Source organism: Xenopus laevis, chromosome 1L (assembly GCF_017654675.1).
Source record: "Xenopus laevis strain J_2021 chromosome 1L, Xenopus_laevis_v10.1, whole genome shotgun sequence".
Lineage (NCBI taxonomy): Eukaryota > Metazoa > Chordata > Amphibia > Anura > Pipidae > Xenopus > Xenopus laevis.
The window spans coordinates 117,917,387-117,944,505 of record NC_054371.1 but is presented as its reverse complement, the minus strand read 5'-3'; the positions used below and the strand labels follow the sequence as shown (position 1 = coordinate 117,944,505).

The window sequence follows — 27,119 nt, the reverse complement described above, 5'->3', positions numbered from 1 at the left end:
CAAACTTAGTGCCTTTTAGTTAAATGCGGGGGATTGTTTCTTGCTCATTTTTGCAAAGATTAAATTCTCTGTTGTGTTAAAGGGAAGCTATACCCCAGGTCTCTAGAAAAATACTATATATAAACTCGTAAAACAGCCCAAATGCAAGACACCGCTTTATCTAAATAAACCATTTTCATAAAAATATTTTTTATTAGTATCTGCCAATAGATAATCCTAAAAATAAAATTGCCATTTTAAATACTATGGGTTACCCCCAGTTAATACAATTCACTGTGTTCACACACAAACCAAGGGCACACATGTATGCTTTGTTACTTACAGCCAATGAATGGACAGAGTTGTGTCTTTTTTACCAAATTTCTTCCTGTTACAGTTTGAACTGCATTATTTCTGGTCAAGTGATCTCTGTGGGAGCAAACAAACCATCACAAAATGGTGGTATCATAAAAGGGCAATATTTACAGATATGTGGCAGTTTGGTAAGAATCTTTTATAGATAATGTATTATGATATACGAGTTATTGTCGGATGCCGACCACTCCCATATCACATGCGTGCACATAATGATGAGCTAAGTGACCAAACATGGGCATCTGCTATGAACATTTTTGGTGAAAATAGTATTTTTTCCCCCACCTGCTCTATTGGCCTGCTTCCCTGGTAAGGAAAACAATTTTCATATGATAGATGCCCTTTAATCATGTGAAAAGGAAACATCTTTATATATGCTTTTAATCTTTGTATATCTTTTATCTGAATGGCAACCCCTTTTTTGTGTCTTTTTTAGCTATGAGTCATCTAAACGGACAAAGACTTCATGGAAGAGTTCTTCGCATTACCCTCTCAAAGCACCAGGCTGTTCAGCTTCCTCGGGAGGGACATGAGGACCAAGGTCTAACTAAGGACTACACAAACAGTCCACTGCACCGTTTTAAGAAGCCAGGCTCAAAGAACTTCCAAAATATCTTTCCTCCCTCTGCCACACTGCATCTATCCAACATTCCGTATGTTTCCAGCAAACTCATTCCTCTCTATTTTATTTAGTTGGTGTACTATAAGTGCACCTTCTTTTTTAAATACATTATAGAAAGTATAGCTAAAATACAATTTGTGTAAGTAAAGCATTTTTTAAGAGATTTCCTTGCTAGACCACATTGCTTATATGTCAACTCTTCTTAGACTATTGTTTAAAATCAAATTACTATCATACCTTTAAAGGAATTGTTCAGTATAAAAAATAAATAGATAGGCTGTGCAAGATAGAATTTTTTTCATTATGGTAGTTAGCTAACCAAAAATGTAATGTATAAAGACAGGAGGGACTGAATGTCAAACATAATAGCCAAAACACTACTTCCTGCTTTGCAGCTCTCTGGAAGGGGGGTGGGGCGGCACATGGGGTATGACTGTTGCTTTTGAATGTGACCTGCATGCTAAGGATCAAAAGCAAACTCAGAGTTAGAGAGCTTAATAGCAGGAAGTTGTGTTCTCTTCGGTAGTGCTAGACATCCGCTCACTCCAGCCTTTATACATTACATTTTTGGCTAACAATATTAGAATCATTTTTTATTTTGCACAGACAATACGTTTTAGATCTTCTCCCAACAGTTACATATCATCTTATACTATACTACATGCTTCTGTGGGCCCTTTAGGCAAACCTCTGTTTATCATTTTAAAATGTCTAAAAGATTATTCTGCAATTAGCAACCAGAATAAGGACAGTGGCACAGACTGCAATTTTTTGAGCTCCAAATTTTTTAGTTGTGCCCAACTGAAGAACAAGAGAGCTTAGGGTGAGGAGGGCTTATAAGAGCTAAAAAGCCCTTCCACTGTGCAGAAATTCAGCAAAAACTGCATTGTAATGGAAGGTATTGGCATGCTTCATGCTAAACTCATAGTATTCCCTTTTAAAATACAGAAATTAGAGGTTTTAAAGGGGGACCTCCATCCAAGAACTGTATTTTTCATAGTGAAAGCAAATACACCTTTAAGCACCTTTCCAATACACATTAATTAATCATTTTCTGTGGTTTTAAAGTTGTATGTACATGAAATTGCTATTTTCTTACTCACAAAGCAATCCTGCCAGCCAGCTAATTGGGGGAGATCTGATTCCTGTTAAATTGTTTTAAAGAAAGGGATACACAAATACTGGTAAAATGCAAATAACAGTAAAACCATTGAACATTGTAAGTTGCTTATAACTAATTTTCTTCCATTACACAAAAAAAACTCTTTTTGTTGGACTGGGGTGCCAGGCCCTTCCCTGGAAAGCATGGGCTACAGGCCCACTCTCAAATTACTTCTGCCTTCACTAATTTTAATACTTCTCCTCCTTGTTTTCTCCTCTTTGTTATTATACAGAAATGGGAAAAGGCCATGGCATAGGTTTATATAAGTAGAATGGCTGAGTGAGCAGAAGGGCCCATTGACACCTGGACCCACAGGGATTTTTCCTGGTATCGAGTGGGCCTGGTAGAGATCCCCTTTAACTCTCACTCAAGAAATCATAGGTGGAGACAGGAAAATAACTCCTTTGTTACTGTGGCAAACCATGCCTTCCCAACCTGATTTACTAGTACAAATACATCCTAAAGATTCAGAGTCCAAGCTAAAATGAGAGTTTTTAACTCAATCAAGAATCATGGGTGATACCTTTAAATATAATGTTTAAATATACATGTGGCCAGTTATGCTGTCGCAAATACTGCAATCAAGCAACTGAAAAAAAAACCCTGTGTGCCATTTTCCTACGTTTTGAAGACCAATAAAAATAAAGTTAACACCTTTTATTTGAGTGTAGGGTATATTTAACAAACTTTAGAGAAGCAAAATAATAGCCATTTCCTAGTACCAATATGTTTCATATATAAATGTTTTATTCCCTAAAGGCCTTTAGTCACAGATGAAGACCTTAAAAGACTATTTGCAAGTACTGGATGCTCAGTGAAGGGTTTTAAATTTTTCCAGTAAGTACATTTTCTTCATGTATCTTCTTTTAAATCATATTTTATTTTACTAACTTTGTAGTTAAAATACATAGCTTGAAGAGACTGTATCATATCTAAGCGCAAATTTCTATCTTACTTCTTATCTTGCCCCAATAGACCACTCTCCATTTTCTAGATAAACCCTTAGTGATCAGTAGAGATACCTGAGCAGCAGCCCTTTAGCTTTAACTACAGGTGCTAAAAAAGGAGGGTTGTAAATAATGTACACAACACCATACTCTTATTTGTTGTTCCATGCTTTTTGCTTTTCTTTCTATTTTCATTTGTTTTCACTCACTTTCTTTGCATTGTATTGTATTTTGCTATCGTATTCTTTTTTCACTTCTTTGTTGTCTTGGGATCGATGCATGTGCAGTTGAGTGAAAGGGACGTTTTTTTAATTCAAGTTGTATGTTTTTTTTTCTAAAAATAATACCTGCATGTAACATGTAGTTAACATTTATGTAACATTTTCTTCTCTTGAAGGAAAGATAGAAAGATGGCTCTCATTCAGCTTGGATCTGTGGAAGAAGCCATCTTGGCTCTAATAGAACTGCACAACCATGACCTGGGAGAGAACCACCACCTACGTGTCTCTTTCTCCAAATCGATGATCTGAATTCCATTTTGTCAACTCTGACCCTACATTTACACTCACCTTTTTAGACTGGAACACTGTTTCAGCAAAAGCCCTAAGACAAAGGCTAAAGATGCTAGGCCAATGCTGCCTCTTATTACTGAACTTCTGTAACAAGGAGAAAACAGTACACATGTAAACACTGACTACACAATGCAGAAACCTCAAGACATGAAATAATCTACTTGCTACCAGTGAAAGGTGTAAATTCTACATTTTGTGGAAAATTTCCAAAACATTTTTTTTTATTTGCTTACTCTTTAAATGACCTGTTCATTTTTTGTTCCAATATAGCTTTATGCAACATCTTTATGACAATCACCCAGATGTTAAATTCTGATTTTTGGATGGCAGTGAGATTCACAGCCTTCTTTTATCATCTTCTGTTTAAATTATTTGCAGATCTCTCTGGACTTCACCCTTATAAAATGATATAATGGTGTTTCTACCAAATCTTTCCCAATGAGGAGCAATAATTAAATAATTATATTTAATCAGATTTTATCAAATATATTGCCTTTTCATAATTCTCACTACACTACAGAATGTAGTATAGCAAAAATTTATTTAAACCTTTTTTTTTTTTTTTTAAATATTGGTCTGTGAACCAATCTTTAAATGAAATGGTGCTTGCAGAAATACAATTATATAAAAACATATTTTTTTTCTAGTTGTATTTTGTATGCTTGTTTTGGCATATATTTTTTTTCTGTGTAGGTCCACAGTTCTATTTTTTATTTTAAGATTGCTCTCATATCATTAGCACATCTTTGTCTAAGGATACTTTATTATGTTGAAACTAAGTAAACTGATGAATCTGAAATATAAAGGCAGTGTTGTCTGCATGTATAATTTGAATGCAGTACAAACGATGATATTGTGTTGTGTAACACTGGTTTTGGAACAAAATGAATAGGCCACTTTGTGAAGAAAATCTGGATTTTTCTTTTCAGTTTTTTTAAAAAGAAGTTTACAGTCTTGAGGAAACTATTCAGGTCTATCATTTGATTTGATGGATTTTTAAAAATTATTTTTGGTAACGTTAAAAAAAAAAAAATACTTAAACCTCAAGGTTTTTTGTACCACTATAGTAACTAAATACTTTAAATAATATTTACAGTGTACTTAATTTACTTATGTGCCTTATAATGTGCTTATAATGAATAGGTTAGTTTATTTTCTTAAGTATCTCTAAAAATTGTATTGTGGGCTTGGTGAGAGAGATTATTTCTATTCTTTATTTTCTCGTACTAAATGTTGTGTGTTCAGTTTTTTTCTTGTCTAAAGTCTGAAATGCTTATTTGCTCTACTAACAGATGACATGTGCCTGCAAATGGACAATAACCCTGCACATAGTCTGCTGTTTTTTTGTTTTTTCCAGGTCCAATTTAATAACCACCAAGTGAAAAACTAAAACTGTGTGAAAACAGAATCTTGAGTAGGCTTTAAATTAATGTTACAGAATTTTCCTGCACATGCCGCAAGACATTAAAGGAATTTCACTGACAACATTTTCTACTGTATGATAGAACCCCATGCATTTGTGATTTTTGTTGTTTGAGGCTGATCTATATATGTGCATACCAGCTTTATACAAATGGCACACATTACACCATTTTGTTGTAGTGTCAAACGCAATCTGATATAAATAAAACATATAGGCTAGGAGGACCCCAACAGTTACCTAAACATTTATGGCTCTATTAGAATATCTCAGAATACCTTGAATATGCTTTCTCCTTCTTTACTTAAACAGTACAAAATGCAAAATTACAAACCATATCTTCATGAATGTCTGTAAATCAGCACTGAGTATCAACATCTGCTGTTTGCAAGAATATGTACAGGTGTTTAATAAGGTTATGAGTTAGTTCTTAGCTGGTCTAAGTACAAATGGTGGAATTAATCAAGTTCCCAATTTAAGGACTTTTTTCACTGCACTGAATATGGTTTGTCAAATAAACAGTGTTTAACTTTTCACTCCAAATTGTTGCCGACGGCAAAAAGTTCACAAGCCTTAAGTTCTTAAGTATTTTTTTTCTTATTTATGGACCAATTATGAGAGTTTTACTTAACTTTAAGAAAATTGAGCAAGCTAAATTTCTATGGGAACAAAAACCAAAACGTTTCATGTTAAGGGATGACTGATACATAAGCATTATTGGGAAAGTGTTATACAATAAAAGTGGGTGGGATAATTATAGCACCATGTGAATTTTATCTGACCCTGTAATAAAACTTTACTTTGTATAGTGTTGTATGTTAATATTATTTTGAACTCAGGTAACAGTACAGAAATGCTGAAAAGGTTTTCCGCCGCATCTGAAAGCACCCCCTGCAATGTATATAGTGTAATTTTAATTTTGTAGCTGGTTCTTTTTATGTGACCAATTATAATTAGACATGGGGGAAACTTGATCAATTCCACCCCTGTATTTCTACATGTCCTTGTTCATTATGGGAAAGCTAACTGATGTAAGACTATTCACTTTTTATTTCTATTCTAAACTGGTTTTATTGCCACTGGAATTGTTTTTACCATTTGCTTGATATATATTTGCAATAAGATAGAGAGGTGCTGGAAGATGTATATTTTCCATTCATGTGCAATTGTCCTGTTTTGCTGGTTGATTGCAAAATCAATTGCAGCACGCAGTATCTTCCTGAGTCAGCAGTCAGGAGCCTCCTTTTTCAGACTTCTTTGTATGACATGATTTTCATATATCTTCCCTGATTGTATTTTTTTTTTATTCTGCCCTCTGTATTTGAAAGAACAAACTGTACTTCCTTATTGGATTGTTGTGTAGACTATTGAGTTTAAGAATTTCTTTGATTATCATTTAAACCAGGAGAGTTGATTGATGCTGATTGGTTTCCAGAATATATTGTATTGTAGGGCTTTCTACTAAATGCTTAAGTCTTCCTTATAACAGAGTCCAACAGTTGTTCATACAAACTATAAGCTGTCTGTGGGGAAAAGATAATCAGCATTAATTTACTGTATGATGTGTTGCTAGATGGTACTGTCACGAGAACATAACTACGTTTTTTTTTCATTGACGTTTATAATGAGTTTTCTCCAACAGTAAGTGAGTTATGTTTGTTTATTCCAACCCTAATGCTCTTTTCTTACTGTATCAGAAGGCATCAGAAGCCTATTTTGCTTCTTCATTGCTTCTTTCTGTATACTTACAAATCACTGCATTTAAGACACCGCAAACAAAATGTACATTTTGGTGCAGCTGATGGCCTTTATGTCCTCTAAGGTATTAAGACATTTTATCAAGTTAACGTGAGTGATTAAAGTGCACTTTGCTAAGGTACCTGGGATTTTGAGTGTTTTTTTCTGTAAACTCTCCACTACTCAACCCAGAAGCAGCATGGCATGGCAACCCACACTATGCATGGCATGACCAGTAGAAAACTACAATTTCTGTCCAAATACAAAGGCAAACCTTGTCTGGTCCTATAACAAATTATATATTATCAATGTTAAGGCCAGATGTTCTAGATATGACTTGAGAGGCAAAATGTATGACTTCTCAACCAGTTCTCTTTAAATTAAGTCTTATTTAAGGTGTATTTAAATATGTATGTTTATTTGGTGTTTTTTGTAGTGCCGAGTTAGTTATAATCTTCATTAAAAGAGATAGTGATTTATCTGTTGCTTCTGATTGGCATATGTATTGTTATTCATGACTAGAGAATTGCTGTGCTGTTTTGTTTTAAGCAATTTGTGTTTATTTTTTATGTTTAATTTTCAATATGATTGTATTTTCTTAATAGAGATAGCCAGGACAGTTCTTTTCTTTCTCTGTTTTCCTAATAGAAATAGCCATTTCTTTCTCTGTTCTGACTAGACCATAATTTGCATTTGTTAGTTTTAGAAGGACAATATTTGCTATAACAAGTAATTTTTGCAGGATAGCAGTATGCACAATCCTGATTCCATCTCTAAAAGTCAGATTTGTTAAGATTCCAAAATGCATCTCCAAATTGATAGAAATAGTAAAATATTTCTCGTTTTTTTTATGGATATTTATAATGAACTTTCTTGTGTGTGAAAACGCCCAGAAAAATGTTTCTCACATTGTACAAGGTTACCATAAACTTTAAAAGAAATGGAACCCAGGTATTCTCAAGAACACTTAAGTGAAGTAATAGATTGTTTTTTCTAGATAATCTTATGTTTTTCTTAACGTTTAATAAAATCAGCCCTTTTTCTGCCTAGGGTCTCTTTTTGCTTCCTCTGCATGCATATTAAAGTGGCTATATGGGAGGAGATATGATTGGGTAGTTTGGCTGATTTTAATTTTTTTTGCTTTACCATTGCCATATCTGTACATACCTGAGTGTGTGGGGATCCGTTCTGATTCTGGTCTGTCCAGTCTACCATTGTCTCTAATTGTTTCAGTGGGGCATTGGAATATTCACAGGTGACACTTCCCTAATTTTGTCCATTTACATGTTTCAAAATAATAGTGTCATCTTTTTAGATAATGCAGTCTGCCCAGTTTATGATCAATGAAGTATTACATTGTTTTCACAATAAATGCAGCATGCAGTATTGTGTAAAAAAGGTTATAATTTGTAAATACAGCACTGAATCAACCAACGCTTCCTTCTGTCCCAGCATCATAGTACAGTGATAGGCATGGCATCAGTCTGTTAGTGCACAGACAGGCCATATTTTGGCTCAGAATCTCAAAAGTATGCATTTTTGCACTGAAAAGTGCTCTGTCTTTGCACTAACAAGCCAATGCTATGCAGTGTACAGTGATGCTGGGGCAGAAGGATCCGGATCTCTGTTTTCTCCCCTGAGGGTAGAGCTGCCTCGCCCGACATGGCCTCACACCTGGGCATATGGGGCATTGTCTTTCCTAACATATTTACAGCTAGCTCAGAATGCCCCAAACAGCTTTTGATGCCTCCAATAAACTGTAATAAGAACTTGCCTAAAAGTGCTCTTTAGCCTAAAGTTTCAAAGCATCACTATTGAATAGTATATCCATCATTTGTGTTGTGCTTTTTTTGTAAAGACTATATGTTGTAAACTGTGATCCCCTGTAGTTTCCTGTAATTATAATTAAAAATCGCAATTATATTGTTTCTAGACAGTAGGCTTTCTATTTACATTAAATGGACTCAAGAATTAGAGGGATCATTAAGAGATTGGAATGGTATGAATAAGACAACCCAAATCAAAGTAATACCCTATTTTTGTTTGCTGAAAAAGCATTTTAGAATATATAAATATGGTCTAGTAGTGCTAGCAGAAAATCTTGTTTATTTTTTTATTCTTTGAAGGGACACAAGTACACTTTAACTAAAATTATTCTTGTCAACCAATGGGAATCATACTTTTCCTTTAGGCCTATGGAGTACCAGGCTGTTTTTATGTAGAAATACGGGAAGAAAAAAGCAAAGCAAGCTGATCTGCTCACATCCCTTTTTGCTGTAAGTGCACTGACAGCATGGTGTTGGCCTGTGTGCACATGAAGTGTATTTCAGTGCAGGAGCACAAAAAAATGTGCAAAATCTGCTTAGTGTGCACACCGGCCAATACTGATTGTCAGCACATTTACTGCAGGTATCGGCATTGGTTTTTTTCTTCCTGTATTTCTAAAGAAACAGGGAAACAGATTGGTGTTCCATTAGCATTTACATTTTTATCTGTAGAATACCTGGACTTCCGTTCCTATTTACAGCAATTGTGCCATGTGCAACAACTATATTTCCAGTGTGGCGAAGATTAGTATGGGATGGAATTGTGCATGCCTGTACAAGGAAAATATCAGGTCCTTGAGAAAAAGGTGCTAGTGTTTGTAGAAACTGCTCCAAAAGATCTATACAGATTTTAACAAAAAACTGTGTTCCATATTTCACGCCTTATTGTACTGAATTACATCTTATATAGGTTGTAAAACTGGGTATAAACATGGGCCCTTCTGCCTGTTTGGCAAGGTCATCAAACAAGTAGACCTTTGCCCAGTTTGGTAATTCACCCTCTAATGGATTATACTGTTGGCCTGTAAAGGACATATACAGTAATTCCAATGCTATTTTCTAAATGGCCCAATATGTATTTGATCAATTTTTGGGTTGGAAATTGAATGACTTATAAGTTGAAAGGAATATATGCTTCTGTGTACACATACGAGTGAGGAAATGAGAAATCTCTGGTTCCCCAACTAAGTGATCCTATCATCCTATAGTTACTTCTCACGTTATCATTCAAGAGGTCCTGTTTATATAATATTAGGTTTAGGGCTTTTGCGTACTTTTCCTCATCTAAGCCACTATGGTGAAGGTTAATTGATTTTGGTTTGTTTTATTGAAAATAGTCTCTAAACTTCAGTGTACATCTACAATTTCTATCTATAAAGCAACACATGACTTTGATATAAAGGATATAAATTAGTCACATTATTAATATGAATGGACTCCACTGTAAGCATAAAGTGTCCGTATATTTCCAACAATGAATTAAACTCCCTTTAAAACTAAATCACCTATTATTTTCAGGCACAAGTAAACCCTTTTTATTCTTTCCCTTTAAGCAGACCTGTTTTGCTGTTTTATGATGGGATATCCAACTGTCCATAATTTACTTAAAATCATAAAACAGATGGCCGGTGCCTTTTGTTTGAAGAAACAGATTATATTAAGATATTTTTTTTTGGGTCATTAGTCTCTTGGCAAAATGTGTCTGTGAACGTCAGTTATAGAGGAACTGCAGTATAATTTTAGCTTCTAGCAAAAAAGTAAGAAGTACTAGAAAGCAGAAGTGAGGCGGAATTTAGTTATGGTTTTCTTTTTGTCCCTATGCATATAAAGGGTTTATTGTTAAACAATGAACTGAAGAACTCAGCCGGGCATAGTTAGTCTCCCATGGGCCTGGGCATGAAGAATAAAGTAAGGGTTCAGTTGTCTGTAGTGACTTTTACCTCAGCTGTATGTTGGAAGTACATACAGTATCCTGTTTATGAATAGCATTTATCTCTCCAGTGTTAATTTATTAAGAGAGTAAAGTAGGAAGAATACCTTAGGCTAATGGTGCACCAGATGTTTTTTATCACTACCTGTAGAGTAGCAACTGTCCCTGCCATTGCCTTGAATGGCAACCACTTGTGTGTGCAGGTAGATTGCAGCTTAAAGTCCATTTGTGCTCACAGTGATAGGTGGTTGACATTCAAGTAAATGTCACAGCACTGGCAGCGACAGTCATTTTTCTAATAGTGTAGAACACATCTGGTGTGCCATTAGCCTTCTTGTGTACACACCCCAATAACTGTATATTTGTGAGCAGTATCTTCTTAGTTTTCTTTGCAGATATAACCTTGATTCATAGATGACAAATCAACATCAACCTTAGGGGATTATGGATGCTGCTGTTTCCATTGTTGACTATACAGAATCCAGCCTTACCTTCAAGAAAACCAATATTGCAGATCATTCTTGCGATGTGTGTAATGATTGTCATTTCTGGCCATGCCTTGCTGTCAGCCTTTTGTATGAGAGAACAAAATCCTGCTCACATATTGTAACAGGCTTGTTTTTTTTCAGGGCTTTATTAATAGAAGCAGGGTGGAATGAGGACCAACTTTTATGTGCCTTCAATTTTACAGATATTTTGTGAAATAGATTTATTTTGAGTGTTTTTTATTGAATGGGTGGTATACTGATTTTACTGGAAATAAACACTGTTGGGCTGCTTTTATATGATCTTGAGGCCTACAACACTTTCCTTTGACTAATGAAACAAAACTGATCTCACAGTGCAAGTTGTACCCTAGGCCCACTGGTTTGAGCCATGTCTAAAGCTGTGAAACACAATGAAACACTCTCCAGTTTTAAAAGAAATATGGTCTCCTTATAAGCAACAGTAGCATTGGATACTATTTCTCTTGGTTTTGTGCAAAGGTCTACCTCACTACAGACCTGACACTTTGCTTGCAGCAAGGCTTCCTCTAGTGTACTGCTTGTCACTGGGTGCTCAGCCCTGACTCACAGGAATGTTCCTATCTAAATAAAGTAAAGACCTCCAGCAGGCTGAACCACAGATATTTGGTCCAAAAAGTGTCAGGACTGTGGTGGGCTAATCAAATACATATAATACACATATAATCTATAGGTGTTGGTATCACTAAAGAATGGCCCACCCATATTCTTCAAGGCAGAACATCTGTGTTGATATCTGATTTCATTTTATTTTTTTACTGTTTTTTCTTTTCTTCCAGTTTCCGTTATGTATGTTTTGTTCTTGAGCCCAAGGTAGCACAAAGTTATGACCAAGTGCATTCTCGAAATGTATCTCTAGAATGTCACCTCATTGCTCTGACCAAAGATGTCTGTCCTGTTATTATGAAGACATGGATAATAGTTTTTCTTTTGTGCTGGTTAAAACAAATGTATCCTTCATGAAAAAAACTGAATTCAAAGTGGCCTTTACCGCTTTTCTGTTCTTTTCCTACTTCACCTGACCATGTAAAAATCCAATTTAATTGTGAACAAAAACGTTTCTCATATAAGAGCAGACAGATTGATGGGCAGTCTTTCAGTACTGTACTTCCAGATATGGCTGGCTTACTTAGCATTCTCGTTGTTTGAGGTTTCATTACCAAGAATGTTCATCTGACTTTCAAAGAAAATGCTGTAAATATTTGTAACTTTTTTTTAAAAATAAAACTGGCAGAAAAAAAGATGGTTTTGGGAACAATTTAAAGTAAAAGTGCTTTTATAAGAATAATCACATGTCTTGTATATTTTGATAAGCAACCGTACCAGCTTTTGTTTGTGACAATGGAATGGGTGGGCGGGTAAAAAGATTCCATGTATGTTACAATGACTTGTGTTATAAAATGAAAAGCAAAGACAAATATTAAAAACATATTTTCTAACTGCGTAGTGCATGGTTGATTCAGACTTATGTATACTCTATGCCATTTTTTTGTGTATTTACTGAATACTACCTGAGTACCTATACTTACTCTTTTCCTAACAACTCTCGTTGTTTGTAGCATGCCTTCTAATAAATATCATTACATCTATACTCTCTTAAATCTTCCTGCGTTCTTGTCTTCTACTTTGGGTTTACCTTTGTCTTTAATTGTAAAATTACTGATGTCTTTCCATATTTTATATACTCTATATTTTTTTTCCCCGTTTTCTTTCCCTTGTAACCAATTGACCATTTCATTTCACCTACTGGAAATGGAAACCACTGCTTACTATACTGTTTCATCTCTCATTTCAGTGTCAAACTTAAAGGAAAACTACACCTTCAGAATAAATAAAAACAAACTGGATTTATATCATAAGTGATCTGTTAATGAGTTTTACCAAATTGGCATATACATATCTAAATATTACTCATCTACGCCTTTTTGTGATGTTCTGCGTGTCACTCACTGATCACCTGGCAGGAAATATTTCAGCTCTAACTGTAACAAGTATGGGGGGACAAGCCTCTCTCCATTTGTTGGTTGGCATAACCTAGTAGAGGTATGGGATCCGTTATCCAGAAACCTGTTAACCCAGAAAGCTCCAAATTATGGAAGGGCTGTCTCCAATAAAGACAGAAAGAAACCCGCGGCTCTATCCGAAAGGTAAATACTCCAGATTTCTAATAAAAGACCGAAGCTCACCCGGCATAGAAATTGACTATGATTACATATCTCTAGATACAAAACGCGTTCGGACATTTTTTTTTTTTAACCTATGGAGTAAAGAACGACATTTTATTTAACTTGGTGTGTCACAGGAGTGTGTGCTCATTCAACTATTGTCTCCAATAGTCAACATTTTATACAAATAATCCAAATTTTTATTACTCTGTAATAATAAAACAGTACATTGTAGTTGATCCAAACTATGATATACCGTATATACCCGCCGAGTTTTTCAGCATCCAAAATGTGCTTATACTCTGGTCAACGGTACCTGACCCGAGTAGCTGAGATTGCAGTCACTTTTAATCATTCCTATACCAACAGTACACTTGGGGAGAGACTGCAATATCCCACAATGCCCTCTGTTGGTTATATGAAAGAATAACAGTGCACCCTCTGTTGGTTATATGAAAGAATAACAGTGACTGCAATATCACACAGCGCCATCTGTTGGTTGTATGAAAGAATAACAGTGACTGCAATATCACACAGCGCCATCTGTTGGTTGTATGAAAGAATAACAGTGACTGCAATATCACACAGCACCCTCTGTTGGTTATATGAAAGAATAACAGTGACTGCAATATCACACAGCGCCATCTGTTGGTTGTATGAAAGAATAACAGTGACTGCAATATCACACAGCGCCATCTGTTGGTTGTATGAAAGAATAACAGTGACTGCAATATCACACCGCCCTCTGTAGGTTATATGAAAGATTAACAGTGACTGCAATATCACACAGCACCATCTGTTGGTTGTATGAAAGAATAACAGTGACTGCAATATCACACAGTGCCATCTGTTGGTTGTATGAAAGAATAACAGTGACTGCAATATCACAGCGCCCTCTGTTGGTTATATGAAAGATTAACAGTGACTGCAATATCACACAGCGCCCTCTGTTGGTTATATGAAAGAATAACAGTGACTGCAATATCACACAGCGCCCTCTGTTGGTTATACGAAAGATTAATAGTGATGGCAATATCAAACAGCACCCTCTGCACATGGTAGTGGGACAGTGGGACAATGCACACAGTAATCCGTTTGGCAATTCTCTGTTACCATCAACTTTGCAAAGAAGTCCGGTTGATCGCTGGGGGGTCGCTTTGGCAGAATGTGCGCTGCTGGGAGACAGGGCTGTAGTTGTGTCTAGGCTTATACTTGAGTCAATAAGTATAAGCCGTCCCGAGTATAAGCCAAGGTACCTAATTTTACCTCCAAAAACTGGGAAAGCTTATTGACTCGAGTATAAGCCTAGGGTGAGAAATGCAGCAGCTTCTGGTAAGTTTCAATCAAAAAATTGAGGGTTTCTGCTCCCATTGGAGGTGCCGGCGTCTCGTTTTTGGATGCCGGCGACCATTCTTGGATGCCGGCGAATATTCTTGGAGACTATTCTTGGACGCCGGCGACTATTCTTGGAAGCCGGCGACTATTCGTAGACGCCGGCGACCGTTTTTGCGCTTGAACCGAGTTTAAGCCGAGGTAGAGTTTTTCAGCATATTTTGGGGGCAGAAAAACTCGGTTTATACTCGAGTATATACGGTATATAAAGCAATATTTTACATATTTCATGTGATACATTTTTACAGAGACCTGAAATTTTGGCGGTTTAGTTTCACTGTAATGTTAAGTAAATTTTTCAAAGTGAAAGGATCATCAACAAAACGGTATTATCTATCTGAAGATGATGCACGGTCTACAGTGTACAGTGGCATAACTACAGAGGAAGCGTAGGGGGCCTGCAGGTGACCCTTGACACATGCAAAGTTGCAGGCCTGAGGTGGGAATTTTTCAAGGGGCTACTCCCAAAATACACTTTTGGTTTTTTAACTCCATCTAGGGGAAGCATTTTAACATGTTACAGAAGAGTAGGAGTTATGTTCTGTAAATTTCCTTACCACCCCCATATCTTGCTAGGTCCATAATGGTAGTACTTCATTTACCACCATTAGAAACATTCATCGTTAGTTCCATTTAATAAAGTTTCTGATATTACTAAGGTGTTATTTTCTACATCTACATTTTTATTCTGCTATGATTTTCCTTAAATTACAGTAGATTGTGTGTAAAAGATTCCCAACACAAGTGCATGTCAGGGTGCCTAGTCCCAGTGGTCACACATGCATTGGTTTTTGTCCCTTCCTTCTATTCCCTCATGCATGTAACATTGCTGCCAACAGGTAGAGTTGTGAAAAGTACACCCCACAACAATTTCTTAACACACATTTTAACATACAGATATTTGGGGGCGGATTTATTAAGGTTCGAGAGTAGTGATTGGCGAATTTATGCCGTTTTGCTGAAAAATTCGCGAAATAGCGCTGGCGTCTTGTTTTTGATGCCAGCGTCCTTTTTTTGGACGCCGGCGCACATTCGCCAGCGAAGTTTCGCCGGCGTCCAAAAAATGGATGCGTCCATTTTTTTTGGACGCCTTCGAATTTTCTATTCTCTATGTTGAGGTGTGTGGTATCATCATGTCTCGACTGGTTCAAACAACTTGAAAATTTGGTCAGGCAGACCTAGCAAGTTACACCTGAAAGCAGAATGAAAGATGCTTAAAGAAGTCTTTAAATATACCCAGATTTTGATCACTGGACCACCAGGTAACTTTCTAATGTCCATGAGAACTATCTTTTGAAATAGTCTATACAAAATAAATGCTCAAAAGATTTATCATTAGTACTGATGCCCTTTTTATATGGACAACAACTGGTTTAATCATGACTTGTCCTCTACACATACACCATTCTGTATAGTTTGGTTTTATTAAAAATCTTTATAAAAAGCCCCTTTTTCAATTGCAGAAAATATATAAATGTACTGTTTTCTAGAGATGTCGCGAACTGTTCGCCGGCGAACTTGTTCGCGCGAACATCGGGTGTTCGCGCTCGCCGGAAGTTCGCGAACGTCGCGCGACGTTCGCCATTTTGGGTTCGCCATTGTTGGCGCTTTTTTTTGCCCTCTCACCCCAGACCAGCAGGTACATGGCAGCCAATCAGGAAGCTCTCCCCTGGACCACTCCCCTTCCCTATAAAAACCGAAGCCCTGCAGCGTTTTTTCACTCTGCCTGTGTGTGCTGAAGAGATAGTGTAGGGAGAGAGCTGCTGCCTGTTAGTGATTTCAGGGACAGTTGAAAGTTTGCTGGCTAGTAATCGTTTTGATACTGCTCTGTTATTGGAGGGACAGAAGTCTGCAGGGGTTTGAGGGACATTTAAGCTTAGGTAGCTTTGCTGGCTAGTAATCTACCTTCTACTGCAGTGCTCTGTATGTAGCTGCAGTGGGCAGCTGTCCTGCTTCTGATCTCATCTGCTGACTGCTGCAATAACAGTAGTCCTTGTAAGGACTGCTTTTATTTATTTTTTTGTTGTTTTACTACTACTACTACTACTACTACTATAAGAGCCCAGTGCTATTAGTCTAGCAGTGTTGGGGAGTGGGACTGGTGTGCTAATCTGCTGCTCCTAGTAGTTCAGCAGCACCAACTTTAATTTTTTTTTTTTAATATTCATTTTTTTTTATTTTACTTTTTTTTATTTTACTACCGCTGTAGTAGTGTATAAGTTGACCTTTTAGGCATTATTTGCCCTGTAGGCATTATTTGCACACTGTTTTCTTCAACCCGCCATCGAGCTGTGTGACCTTGTTCACATTCTGTCTAAATATCCATAATATTACCGTCTCCAGAAAAAACACCGGAGTCACTTTTTTCAAGCAGCCATAATATATTTTACGTAATCCGTATCCACCGCTGTAGTAGTGTATACGTTGGCCTTGTAGGCATTATTTGCACACTGTTTTCTTCAACCCGCCATCGAGCTGTGTGACCTTGTTCACATTCTGTCTAAATATCCATAATATTACCGTCTCCAGAAATAACACCGGAGTCACTTTTTTCAAGCAGCCATAATATATTTTACGTAATCCGTATCCACCGCTGTAGTAGTGTATACGTTGGCCTTGTAGGCATTATTTGCACACTGTTTTCTTCAACCCGCCATCGAGCTGTGTGACCTTGTTCCCATTCTGTCTAAATATCCATAATATTACCGTCTCCAGAAAAAACACCGGAGTCACTTTTTTCAAGCAGCATTCATATATTTTACGTAATCCGTATCCACCGCTGTAGTAGTGTATACGTTGGCCTTGTAGGCATTATTTGCACACTGTTTTCTTCAACCCGCCATCGAGCTGTGTGACCTTGTTCACATTCTGTCTAAATATCCATAATATTACCGTCTCCAGAAAAAACACCGGAGTCACTTTTTTCAAGCAGCCATAATATATTTTACGTAATCCGTATCCACCGCTGTAGTAGTGTATACGTTGGCCTTGTAGGCATTATTTGCACACTGTTTTCTTCAACCCGCCATCGAGCTGTGTGACCTTGTTCCCATTCTGTCTAAATATCCATAATATTACCGTCTCCAGAAAAAACACCGGAGTCACTTTTTTCAAGCAGCATTCATATATTTTACGTAATCCGTATCCACCGCTGTAGTAGTGTATACGTTGGCCTTGTAGGCATTATTTGCACACTGTTTTCTTCAACCCGCCATCGAGCTGTGTGACCTTGTTCACATTCTGTCTAAATATCCATAATATTACCGTCTCCAGAAAAAACACCGGAGTCACTTTTTTCAAGCAGCATTCATATATTTTACGTAATCCGTATCCACCGCTGTAGTAGTGTATACGTTGGCCTTGTAGGCATTATTTGCACACTGTTTTCTTCAACCCGCCATCGAGCTGTGTGACCTTGTTCACATTCTGTCTAAATATCCATAATATTACCGTCTCCAGAAAAAACACCGGAGTCACTTTTTTCAAGCAGCCATAATATATTTTACGTAATCCGTATCCACCGCTGTAGTAGTGTATACGTTGACCTTGTAGGCATTATTTGCACACTGTTTTCTTCAACCCGCCATCGAGCTGTGTGACCTTGTTCACATTTTGTCTAAATATTGATAATATTATCGTCTCTAGAAAAACCACTTGAGTTACTTTTTTTCAAGCAGCATTCATATATTTTACGTAATCCGTATCCACCGCTGTAGTAGTGTATACGTTGACCTTGTAGGCATTATTTGCACACTGTTTTCTTCAACCCGCCATCGAGCTGTGTGAGCTTGTTCACATTTTGTCTAAATATTGATAATATTATCGTCTCTAGAAAAAACCACTTGAGTTACTTTTTTTCAAGCAGCATTCATATATTTTACGTAATCCGTATCCACCGCTGTAGTAGTGTATACGTTGACCTTGTAGGCATTATTTGCACAGTGGTTTCTTCAACCCGCCATCGAGCTGTGTGAGCTTGTTCACATTTTGTCTAAATATTGATAATATTATCGTCTCTAGAAAAACCACTTGAGTTACTTTTTTTCAAGCAGCATTCATATATTTTACGTAATCCGTATCCACCGCTGTAGTAGTGTATACGTTGACCTTGTAGGCATTATTTGCACACTGTTTTCTTCAACCCGCCATCGAGCTGTGTGACCTTGTTCACATTTTGTCTAAATATTGATAATATTATCGTCTCTAGAAAAACCACTTGAGTTACTTTTTTTCAAGCAGCATTCATATATTTTACGTAATCCGTATCCACCGCTGTAGTAGTGTATACGTTGACTTTGTAGGCATTATTTGCACAGTGTTTTCTTCAACCCGCCATCTAGCTGTGTGTATTATCGTTTCCAGAAAAACCAACTGAGTTTTTGTTGTTGTTGTTGTTTTTTTAAAAATAATGCCAGGCAAAGGCAGGCCGCCACGCAGAGGCCGTGCTAGGGGCCGTGCTGCTATGCAATCCTGTGGCCCTAGCAAATTGCCCAGTTTTAAAAAGCCAATGACCCTGAACTCCCAAAATGCTGAAGAGGTAGTTGACTGGCTTACACAGCACACCCCATCCTCTACCGTTTCTAACTTTACCACAACATCCTCCTCATCCTCCACTGCTATGGCCACCCCACGTAACACTTCCTCCACCACCGGTGCCCCTTCTTCACTGGGGTCAGAGGAGTTATTTTCCCATGAGTTTCTTGAACTGAGTAATGCGCAACCATTATTGCCAGAAGAAGATGAAGGAGATGAGGACCTTACACCAGATTTAATTCTGGCAGAGAACACGATAGAGATGGACATAATGAGTGATGAGGAGGAGGTCCCCGCTGCTGCTTCCTTCTGTGATGTGTCAGAAGAAATTGATGCATCTGAGGAGAATGATGATGAGGAGATTGATGTTTTGTGGGTGCCTAGTAGAAGAGAGCAAGAGGAGGGTAGTTCAGATGGAGAGACGGAGAGTCAGAGAGGCAGTAGGAGAATAAGACTTAGAAGAAGCAGGGAGGACAGCCCGCAGGGATCAGTAGGGCAACAACATGTATCGGCACCTGTGTTCAGCCGGCCAACGCACCCGCCATTGCCGCCAATACCGCCAACTCCGCCAACTTCTACTGTTACCGCCAGATCGCACACTTCCAAAAAGTCAGCAGTGTGGGATTTTTTTAATGTGTGTGCCTCTGACAAAAGCATTGTAATTTGCAATGAGTGCAGTCAGAAACTGAGCCTTGGTAAGCCCAACAGCCACATAGGTACAACTTCTATGCGAAGGCACATGAGCGGCAAGCACAAAGCACTTTGGGAGCAACACCTCAAAGGCAACAGGCAAACTAAAAGCCACACTCCTTCTGGTCCAGCATCTTACTGCTCTACCTCTGCTCTCCTTGACCCGTCTGAACCACCCTCCACTCCGCCTTCCACCTTGACCACCTGTTCCCATTCCCAGTCATCTGCCACCAGCCAAGTTTCTGTGAAGGCCATGTTTGAGCGTAAGAAGCCAATGTCTGACTGTCACCCCCTTGCCCGGCGTCTGACAGCTGGCTTGTCTGCACTCTTAGCCCGCCAGCTTTTACCATACCAGCTGGTGGACTCTGAGGCCTTCCGCAAATTTGTAGCAATTGGGACACCGCAGTGGAAGGTACCCAGCCGCAATTTTTTTTCTAAAAAGGGAATACCACACCTGTACCAACATGTGCAGAGCCAAGTTACCGCATCTCTGTCACTTAGTGTTGGGCCAAAGGTCCATATGACTACTGACGCATGGTCCTCCAAGCATGGTCAGGGCAGGTATGTCACCTACACTGCCCACTGGGTGAACTTGGTAATGGCTGGGAAGCAGGGAATGGGTAGCTCAACAACAACAGTGGAGTTGGTGTCACCGCCACGGATTGCACGCGGTTCTGCCACCACCTCTACTCCTCCATCGCTCTCTACCTCGTCTTCTTCTTCTTCTTACTCTGCTGCTGGGTCCTCCTTCTCCTCCTCCACACCTGTGCACCCCCAGCTCCCCCTAGGCTATTCGACGTGCCAGGTACGCCGTTGTCACGCTGTCTTGGGGATGACGTGCCTGGAAAGCAAAAACCATACCGGATCTGTACTCCTGTCATCTCTGCAGTCACAGGCCGATCGGTGGCTGACCCCACACCAACTGCAGATCGGAAAAGTGGTGTGTGACAATGGAAGCAATCTGTTGGCAGCGTTGAGACTAGGCAATTTAACACATGTGCCCTGCATGGCACATGTGTTAAATTTAATAGTCCAACGTTTTGTCTCCAAGTACCCAGGATTCCAGGACGTTCTCACCCAGTCCAGAAAGGTGTCGGCCCATTTCAGACGTTCCTACACAGCCATGGCACGCCTTGCTGACATTCAGCAGCGCTACAACATGCCAGTCAGGCGTTTGATTTCTGACAGCCAGACTCGCTGGAATTCAACGCTCCTTATGTTGGAACGTCTGCTGCAACAACAAAGGGCCGTCAACGAGTACCTTTTTGAACTGGGTGGTAGGACTGGATCTGCACAGCTGGGGATTTTTTTCCCCCGTTACTGGGTGCTTATGCGCGATGCCTGCAGGCTCATGCGACCTTTTGAAGAGGTGACAAATATGGTCAGTCGCACCGAAGGCACCATCAGCGACCTAATACCCTTCGCTTTATTCCTGGAGCGTGCCGTGCGACGAGTGACAGATGAGGCTGTAGACCAGCGTGACGAGGAGCTGGAAGCGCACGATTTCTGGTCGGAATCACCAGAACGAACCCAGGCACATGCTGCAACGCAGGGAGAGGTGCCAGAAGTGGAGTCAGAGGAGGAAGGTGGCTTTGTGGAGGAGGAGGAGGAGGACCAACAGGAGCAGGCTTCCCAGGGGGCTAGTGGTGACCTTTTGGGGACCCCTGGTCTTGTACGTGGCTGGGGGGAGGAGACCGTGGATGATGCAGTCCTTGATAATGAGGAAGCGGAGATGGATAGCTCTGCATCCAACCTTGTGAGAATGGGGTCTTTCATGCTGTCATGCCTGTTGAAGGACCCCCGTATCAAGAGGCTTAAGGAGAAGGACCTGTACTGGGTCGCAACGCTACTAGACCCTCGGTACAAGCATAAAGTGTCAGAAATGTTACCAACATACCACAAGTCCGAAAAGATGCGGCATTTACAAACCAGCCTGCAAAACATGTTGTACAATGCTTTTAAGGGTGATGTCACTTCAGGAACTCATCAACATTCCAGGGGCAGAGGTGCCAGTAATCCTGCCACGAGCACACCTGCAAGGACAAAGCCCTTTGGCCAGTCTGTAACGTCAGACATGCAAATGTTTTTCTGTCCAAGGCAGCGCCACAACCCTTCTGGATCCACCCTCAAAGAACGCCTCGACCGGCAGGTAGCGGACTACCTGGCATTAACTGCAGATATCGACACTCTGAGGAGCGATGAACCCCTGGACTACTGGGTGCGCAGGCTTGATCTGTGGCCAGAGCTGTCACAATTTGCCATGAACCTCTTGTCTTGCCCAGCCTCAAGTGTGCTCTCAGAAAGGACCTTCAGTGCAGCAGGAGGGATTGTAACTGAGAAGAGAACTCGCCTAGGTCACAAAAGTGTCGATTACCTGACCTTTATTAAAATGAATGAGGGGTGGATCTCGGAGGGTTACTGCACGCCGGAAGACTTGTTCTGACTTCTATGCAGCTGTCCTTCTCTTCAAGCCTCATGACTCCACACACAGCTGTCCTTTAGCGTCCTCCTCCTCCCTCCGCCACCGTTACAAACTAGGGTGCAAACCCTACTGGTTTAATTTTTTCTGGCCTCTGTGCTTCAGTGGCTGCGACCAAAAAAATGCCTATTTTCTGCATTTATATGACATAATTTTTCTGGCCTCTGTGCTTCAGTGGCTGCAACCAAAAAAATTTATATTTTCAGCATTTATATGGCATAATTTTTCTGTCAACTGTGCTTCAGTGGCTGCGACCAAAAAAATGCATATTTTCTGCATTTATATGGCATAATTTTTCTGGCCTCTGTGCTTCAGTGGCTGCAACCAAAAAAATTACTATTTTCAGCATTTATATGGCATAATTTTTCTGGCAACTGTGCTTCAGTGGCTGCGACCAAAAAAATGCATATTTTCTGAATTTATATGGCATAATTTTTCTGGCCTCTGTGCTTCAGTGGCTGCAACCAAAAAAATTTATATTTTCAGCATTTATATGGCATAATTTTTCTGTCAACTGTGCTTCAGTGGCTGCGACCAAAAAAATGCATATTTTCTGCATTTATATGGCATAATTTTTCTGGCCTCTGTGCTTCAGTGGCTGCAACCAAAAAAATTACTATTTTCAGCATTTATATGGCATAATTTTTCTGGCAACTGTGCTTCAGTGGCTGCGACCAAAAAAATGCATATTTTCTGCATTTATATGGCATAATTTTTCTGGCCTCTGTGCTTCAGTGGCTGCAACCAAAAAAATTTATATTTTCAGCATTTATATGGCATAATTTTTCTGTCAACTGTGCTTCAGTGGCTGCGACCAAAAAAATGCATATTTTCTGCATTTATATGGCATAATTTTTCTGGCCTCTGTGCTTCAGTGGCTGCAACCAAAAAAATTTATATTTTCAGCATTTATATGGCATAATTTTTCTGGCAACTGTGCTTCAGTGGCTGCGACCAAAAAAATGACTATTTTCAGCATTTATATGGCATATTTTTTCTGGCCTCTGTGCTTCAGTGGCTGTGGCCTAAAAAACTGGGCAAACAATGCCTACAAGGTCAACGACGTTGACCTTGTAGGCATTGTTTGCCCAGTTTTTTTGGCCACAGCCACTGAAGCACAGAGGCCAGAAAAAATATGCCATATAAATGCTGAAAATAGTCATTTTTTGCCATACGTTGACTCAACGTATATGGCAAAAAATGACTATTTTCAGCATTTATGTGGCATATTTTTTCTGGCAACTGTGCTTCAGTGGCTGCAACCAAAAAAACTGGGCAAACAATGTCTACAAGGTCAACGTATGGCGAAAAATTACTATTTTCAGCATTTATATGGCATATTTTTTCTGGCAACTGTGCTTCAGTGGCTGCGTCCAAAAAAACTGGGCAAACAATGTCTACAAGGTCAACGTATGGCGAAAAATGACTATTTTCAGCATTTATATGGCATATTTTTTCTGGCAACTGTGCTTCAGTGGCTGCGTCCAAAAAACTGGGCAAACAATGCCTACAAGGTCAACGTATGGCAGTTGTTTAAAGAGAACAGTAGATTACTAGCCAGCAAAGCTACCTAAGCTAAAATGTCCCTCAAATCCCTGCAGACTTCTGTCCCTCCAATACAGAGCAGTATCAAGCAGATTACTAGCCAGCAAACTTACTATCATCTGTCCCTGAAATCACTAACAGCTCTCCCCCTACACTATCTCTTCCAAGCACACACAGGCAGATTTTTCAGATACATTTTTGCCCTTGATCCCCCTCTGGCATGCCACTGTCCAGGTCGTTGCACCCTTTAAACAACTTTAAAATCATTTTTCTGGCCAGAAATGTCTTTTCTAGATGTTAAAGTTCGCCTTCCCATTGAAGTCTATGGGGTTCGCGAACCGTTCGCGAACCGCTCGCATTTTTGCGCAAGTTCGCGAATATGTTCGCGAACTTTTTTTCCGACGTTCGCTACATCCCTACTGTTTTCTATAGTTGTGCCTGATAACACAGCAGTCTACTGTATATTGTAACTTTCTTCTAATGTCTCTTTTCAGGGTTTCATTCTATTTTATAGACATTCAATTTATTATTCTATAAATTATTGCTAAAGAAGTTTAGCAAATTAAGTTATTTCACTGTTTACCTCTTGTTTGCTTTAAGGGCAGAATTGTGTTGCGCCTGCTGCTGCCTCATCTGCACCTTGTGCCCAATTTTTTAATCCATTGCAAAATGAAGAGCACAGCCTTACCCCAGATGCAAGTACTTTGTGAATGAGCACAATGGGGTGCCTATTAATGCATTAGCATTTCTGCAAAGTGTTATGGTAAATGTGTACCTTTATTTAGTAATGTGTGCTTTTATTTATTTTTTTAATCTGTGCCTTTATTTGTTGAAGGACTGATTTTAGTGCAATCCAACCAATCCGTCAGATTATCGTGAGGTTAGTGGAAATCGAACGATCGTGCATTTAATGAATATAAATTGAAAGAAAATTGATCGGCCAGGAAAATTATCGGTCACAGTGAAATCTATCTATTGTCCAATTGTTTGCAGGGCCAAGCAGAAAATTATCGGTCACAGTGAAATCTATCTATTGTCCAATTGTTTGCAGGGCCAAGCAGGCAGCTACCCTCAGTTTTCCTGGCTTCACTTGAAATGTTCTTTTTAGTTGATGGACAAATCGTACATTTAAACGATTGTTTCAAGATAATCTTGTTCTAACCATAACGAAAGATATTTTAAAAATCTTTACATCTGTGGCCAGCTTAACATGAAAAGACAGCCAAAGTGTGCATGTGTTTTTTGTGTGTGTGTGTGTGTGTGGGAACGTATATTATAAAAATAACTTTCATTATAAGCAAAAACAAGCCACAATAAAAATGTCAGAATTGTGCCTGAAATAGCACTGTGAATAAAGAAAATACATTACTGGGGCACAATGGTTGCCATTTAAACAACTCTTCTTTCGTCATTGTGCAGCCTCTGTCCGGTAACTATAATTACCCTAGTTCTTATATAAATGAACAGTTTCTATGGTGCATTACAGGCTGTGCAAATATAAACAGGCACAGATGGTCAAATTCTAAATTTTCTGTCTCAAGCTTCAAATCAAAGCAGGAGAGTAAGAAATAATTACCGTAACCTTTCACATGCTGTGACACTATTGTCTTTTTTGCGTGGAACAGGGGCACAGCATTCAGAGGGGGATTATAATTGGGCTTGTAAATGAATCAGAGCAGAAATAATAACTGTTTTCCCAGTGGGAAAGGCCCATTAATTTAACAGGGTCGGTGCTTCTTTTGCTGGTAAATAGGTTTCATTTGTGCATTTGACAGCTAAAGGAGCATGCAAACAGTCTCACCGCAGTAGGCAAGCATGTGTTTGCCTTCTATTTCCTTTATTCAAAATATAATCTGTGTAGAGCACAACCACTGAAATCCAAACAATCATGAAAAATGATGCTTACAACACACAGGTAGCTAGTGGGGGGACAACAATCATGCACATTTCCCCTATTTTTGGTTAGCCATTTGGTTTCTCAAAATTCCTGTAAAGGAGGACAACCTAATATCAATTTTTTTCCATGGAGGCAAATTTTATTTCAAGCTAATTTCCTATATTAATTATATACCGATTTTGTTAAAATCAAATTTTTTTCCTAAATGTAATGGGTATTGAAAGCAGCCTATATGTGTACCCTGACATTCAAAATTCATCTTATAAATTATATTTTCTTTGACTTTATGACGTTATTTTTAATCTTTAAATTTAATCTTTAATTCAAGTAACTCTTGTTCACCACTTTTATGAAACAGTAGGGTACTGCCCTCCAAAAAAACATTTCCATAGAGAAAGGTCAGTAGGATTCTATGTCGGTTATTTATGCTTTAAATTTAAAGCTGGCATAAAGAGCTGCTTGTTTAGCAAGGTATCCAATTTATTTAATAGTAACATGATTTTCTAGTTGTCTTAAAGTATGAACATCCAAATTATAGAAAGATCTATAATGGATAACAGGTCACATACCTGTTTATATGTACCTTGTTATAGACAACTACCTCATCAAAGGTTACCACTGGATGAAGCTTTCTGGCTCCTGTGAAAAGTTATATTTTTTAATTTTATATTATTATGTTATATTTATATATTAAATTTTTAAATTTTTTATGTGAGTACATTATTTTAAAATAAAAGCATATTAGCAATTATAGCTTTAGAAATCAGTTTTGACAGATGAATGAAACTCTTTTTGGTCTTTTTTTTGGGGACGTGGTCTTCTTTATAGGGCATTGGCCCGGGGATTATTTCAGAATTTGTTCAGAATTGTTCAGATTGTTCAGAATTTGGGTAGGGCACTGAATTAATTATGTTTATATTGTGCCCTTAGAATAGGAGTGTAGCATTGGGTAGTGCAAGAGTTGTAGCTGCATGGGAGCTCCAGTACCTAAGTGCTTAAACATTATCATTTATTAAAGGTCGAGTTGTGTTTTTTGAGGGTAGTTTCACTAAAAAAACGCTAATTGTTCTAGATTTATTATGCCACGAAGCTGCTAAAAGCCCAAATCCAAAAATACTAAAAACCTAAAACCTGTTGAGGTCATGTAGAAGTCAATGGCAGAGGTGCCTTTAACCATTTGAAGATGTTTTTTACTTTCATGATTTGTGGGGGTTTTTTTATGCTGGTTTGCATTTGAAACTCAAACGCAATTTTTTTCCAATTTATGACAGTGCTCATATCAGTACATTTGCAGATGTAAAGGTAAGGGTAGGACTACACAGGC

The 27,119-nt window shown here is 38.6% G+C and overlaps 1 protein-coding gene across 5 annotated transcripts in view; it reads left to right on the top strand.

Annotated features, from left to right (window-relative positions):
- ptbp3.L (polypyrimidine tract binding protein 3 L homeolog) overlaps nucleotides 1-12,533 on the top strand; it is a 98,710-nt gene extending 86,177 nt beyond the window's left edge. For all 5 annotated transcript variants that reach the window (XM_018256397.2, XM_018256403.2, XM_018256411.2 and 2 more), the window contains 3 exons: nucleotides 791-1,007; nucleotides 2,898-2,975; nucleotides 3,483-12,533. In XM_018256397.2, the coding sequence (XP_018111886.1) occupies nucleotides 791-1,007; nucleotides 2,898-2,975; nucleotides 3,483-3,615 (428 nt within the window). In that variant the 3' untranslated portion in view covers nucleotides 3,616-12,533. The remainder of the gene's footprint in view (nucleotides 1-790; nucleotides 1,008-2,897; nucleotides 2,976-3,482) is intronic.
- Nucleotides 12,534-27,119: the final 14,586 nt, after the last annotated feature.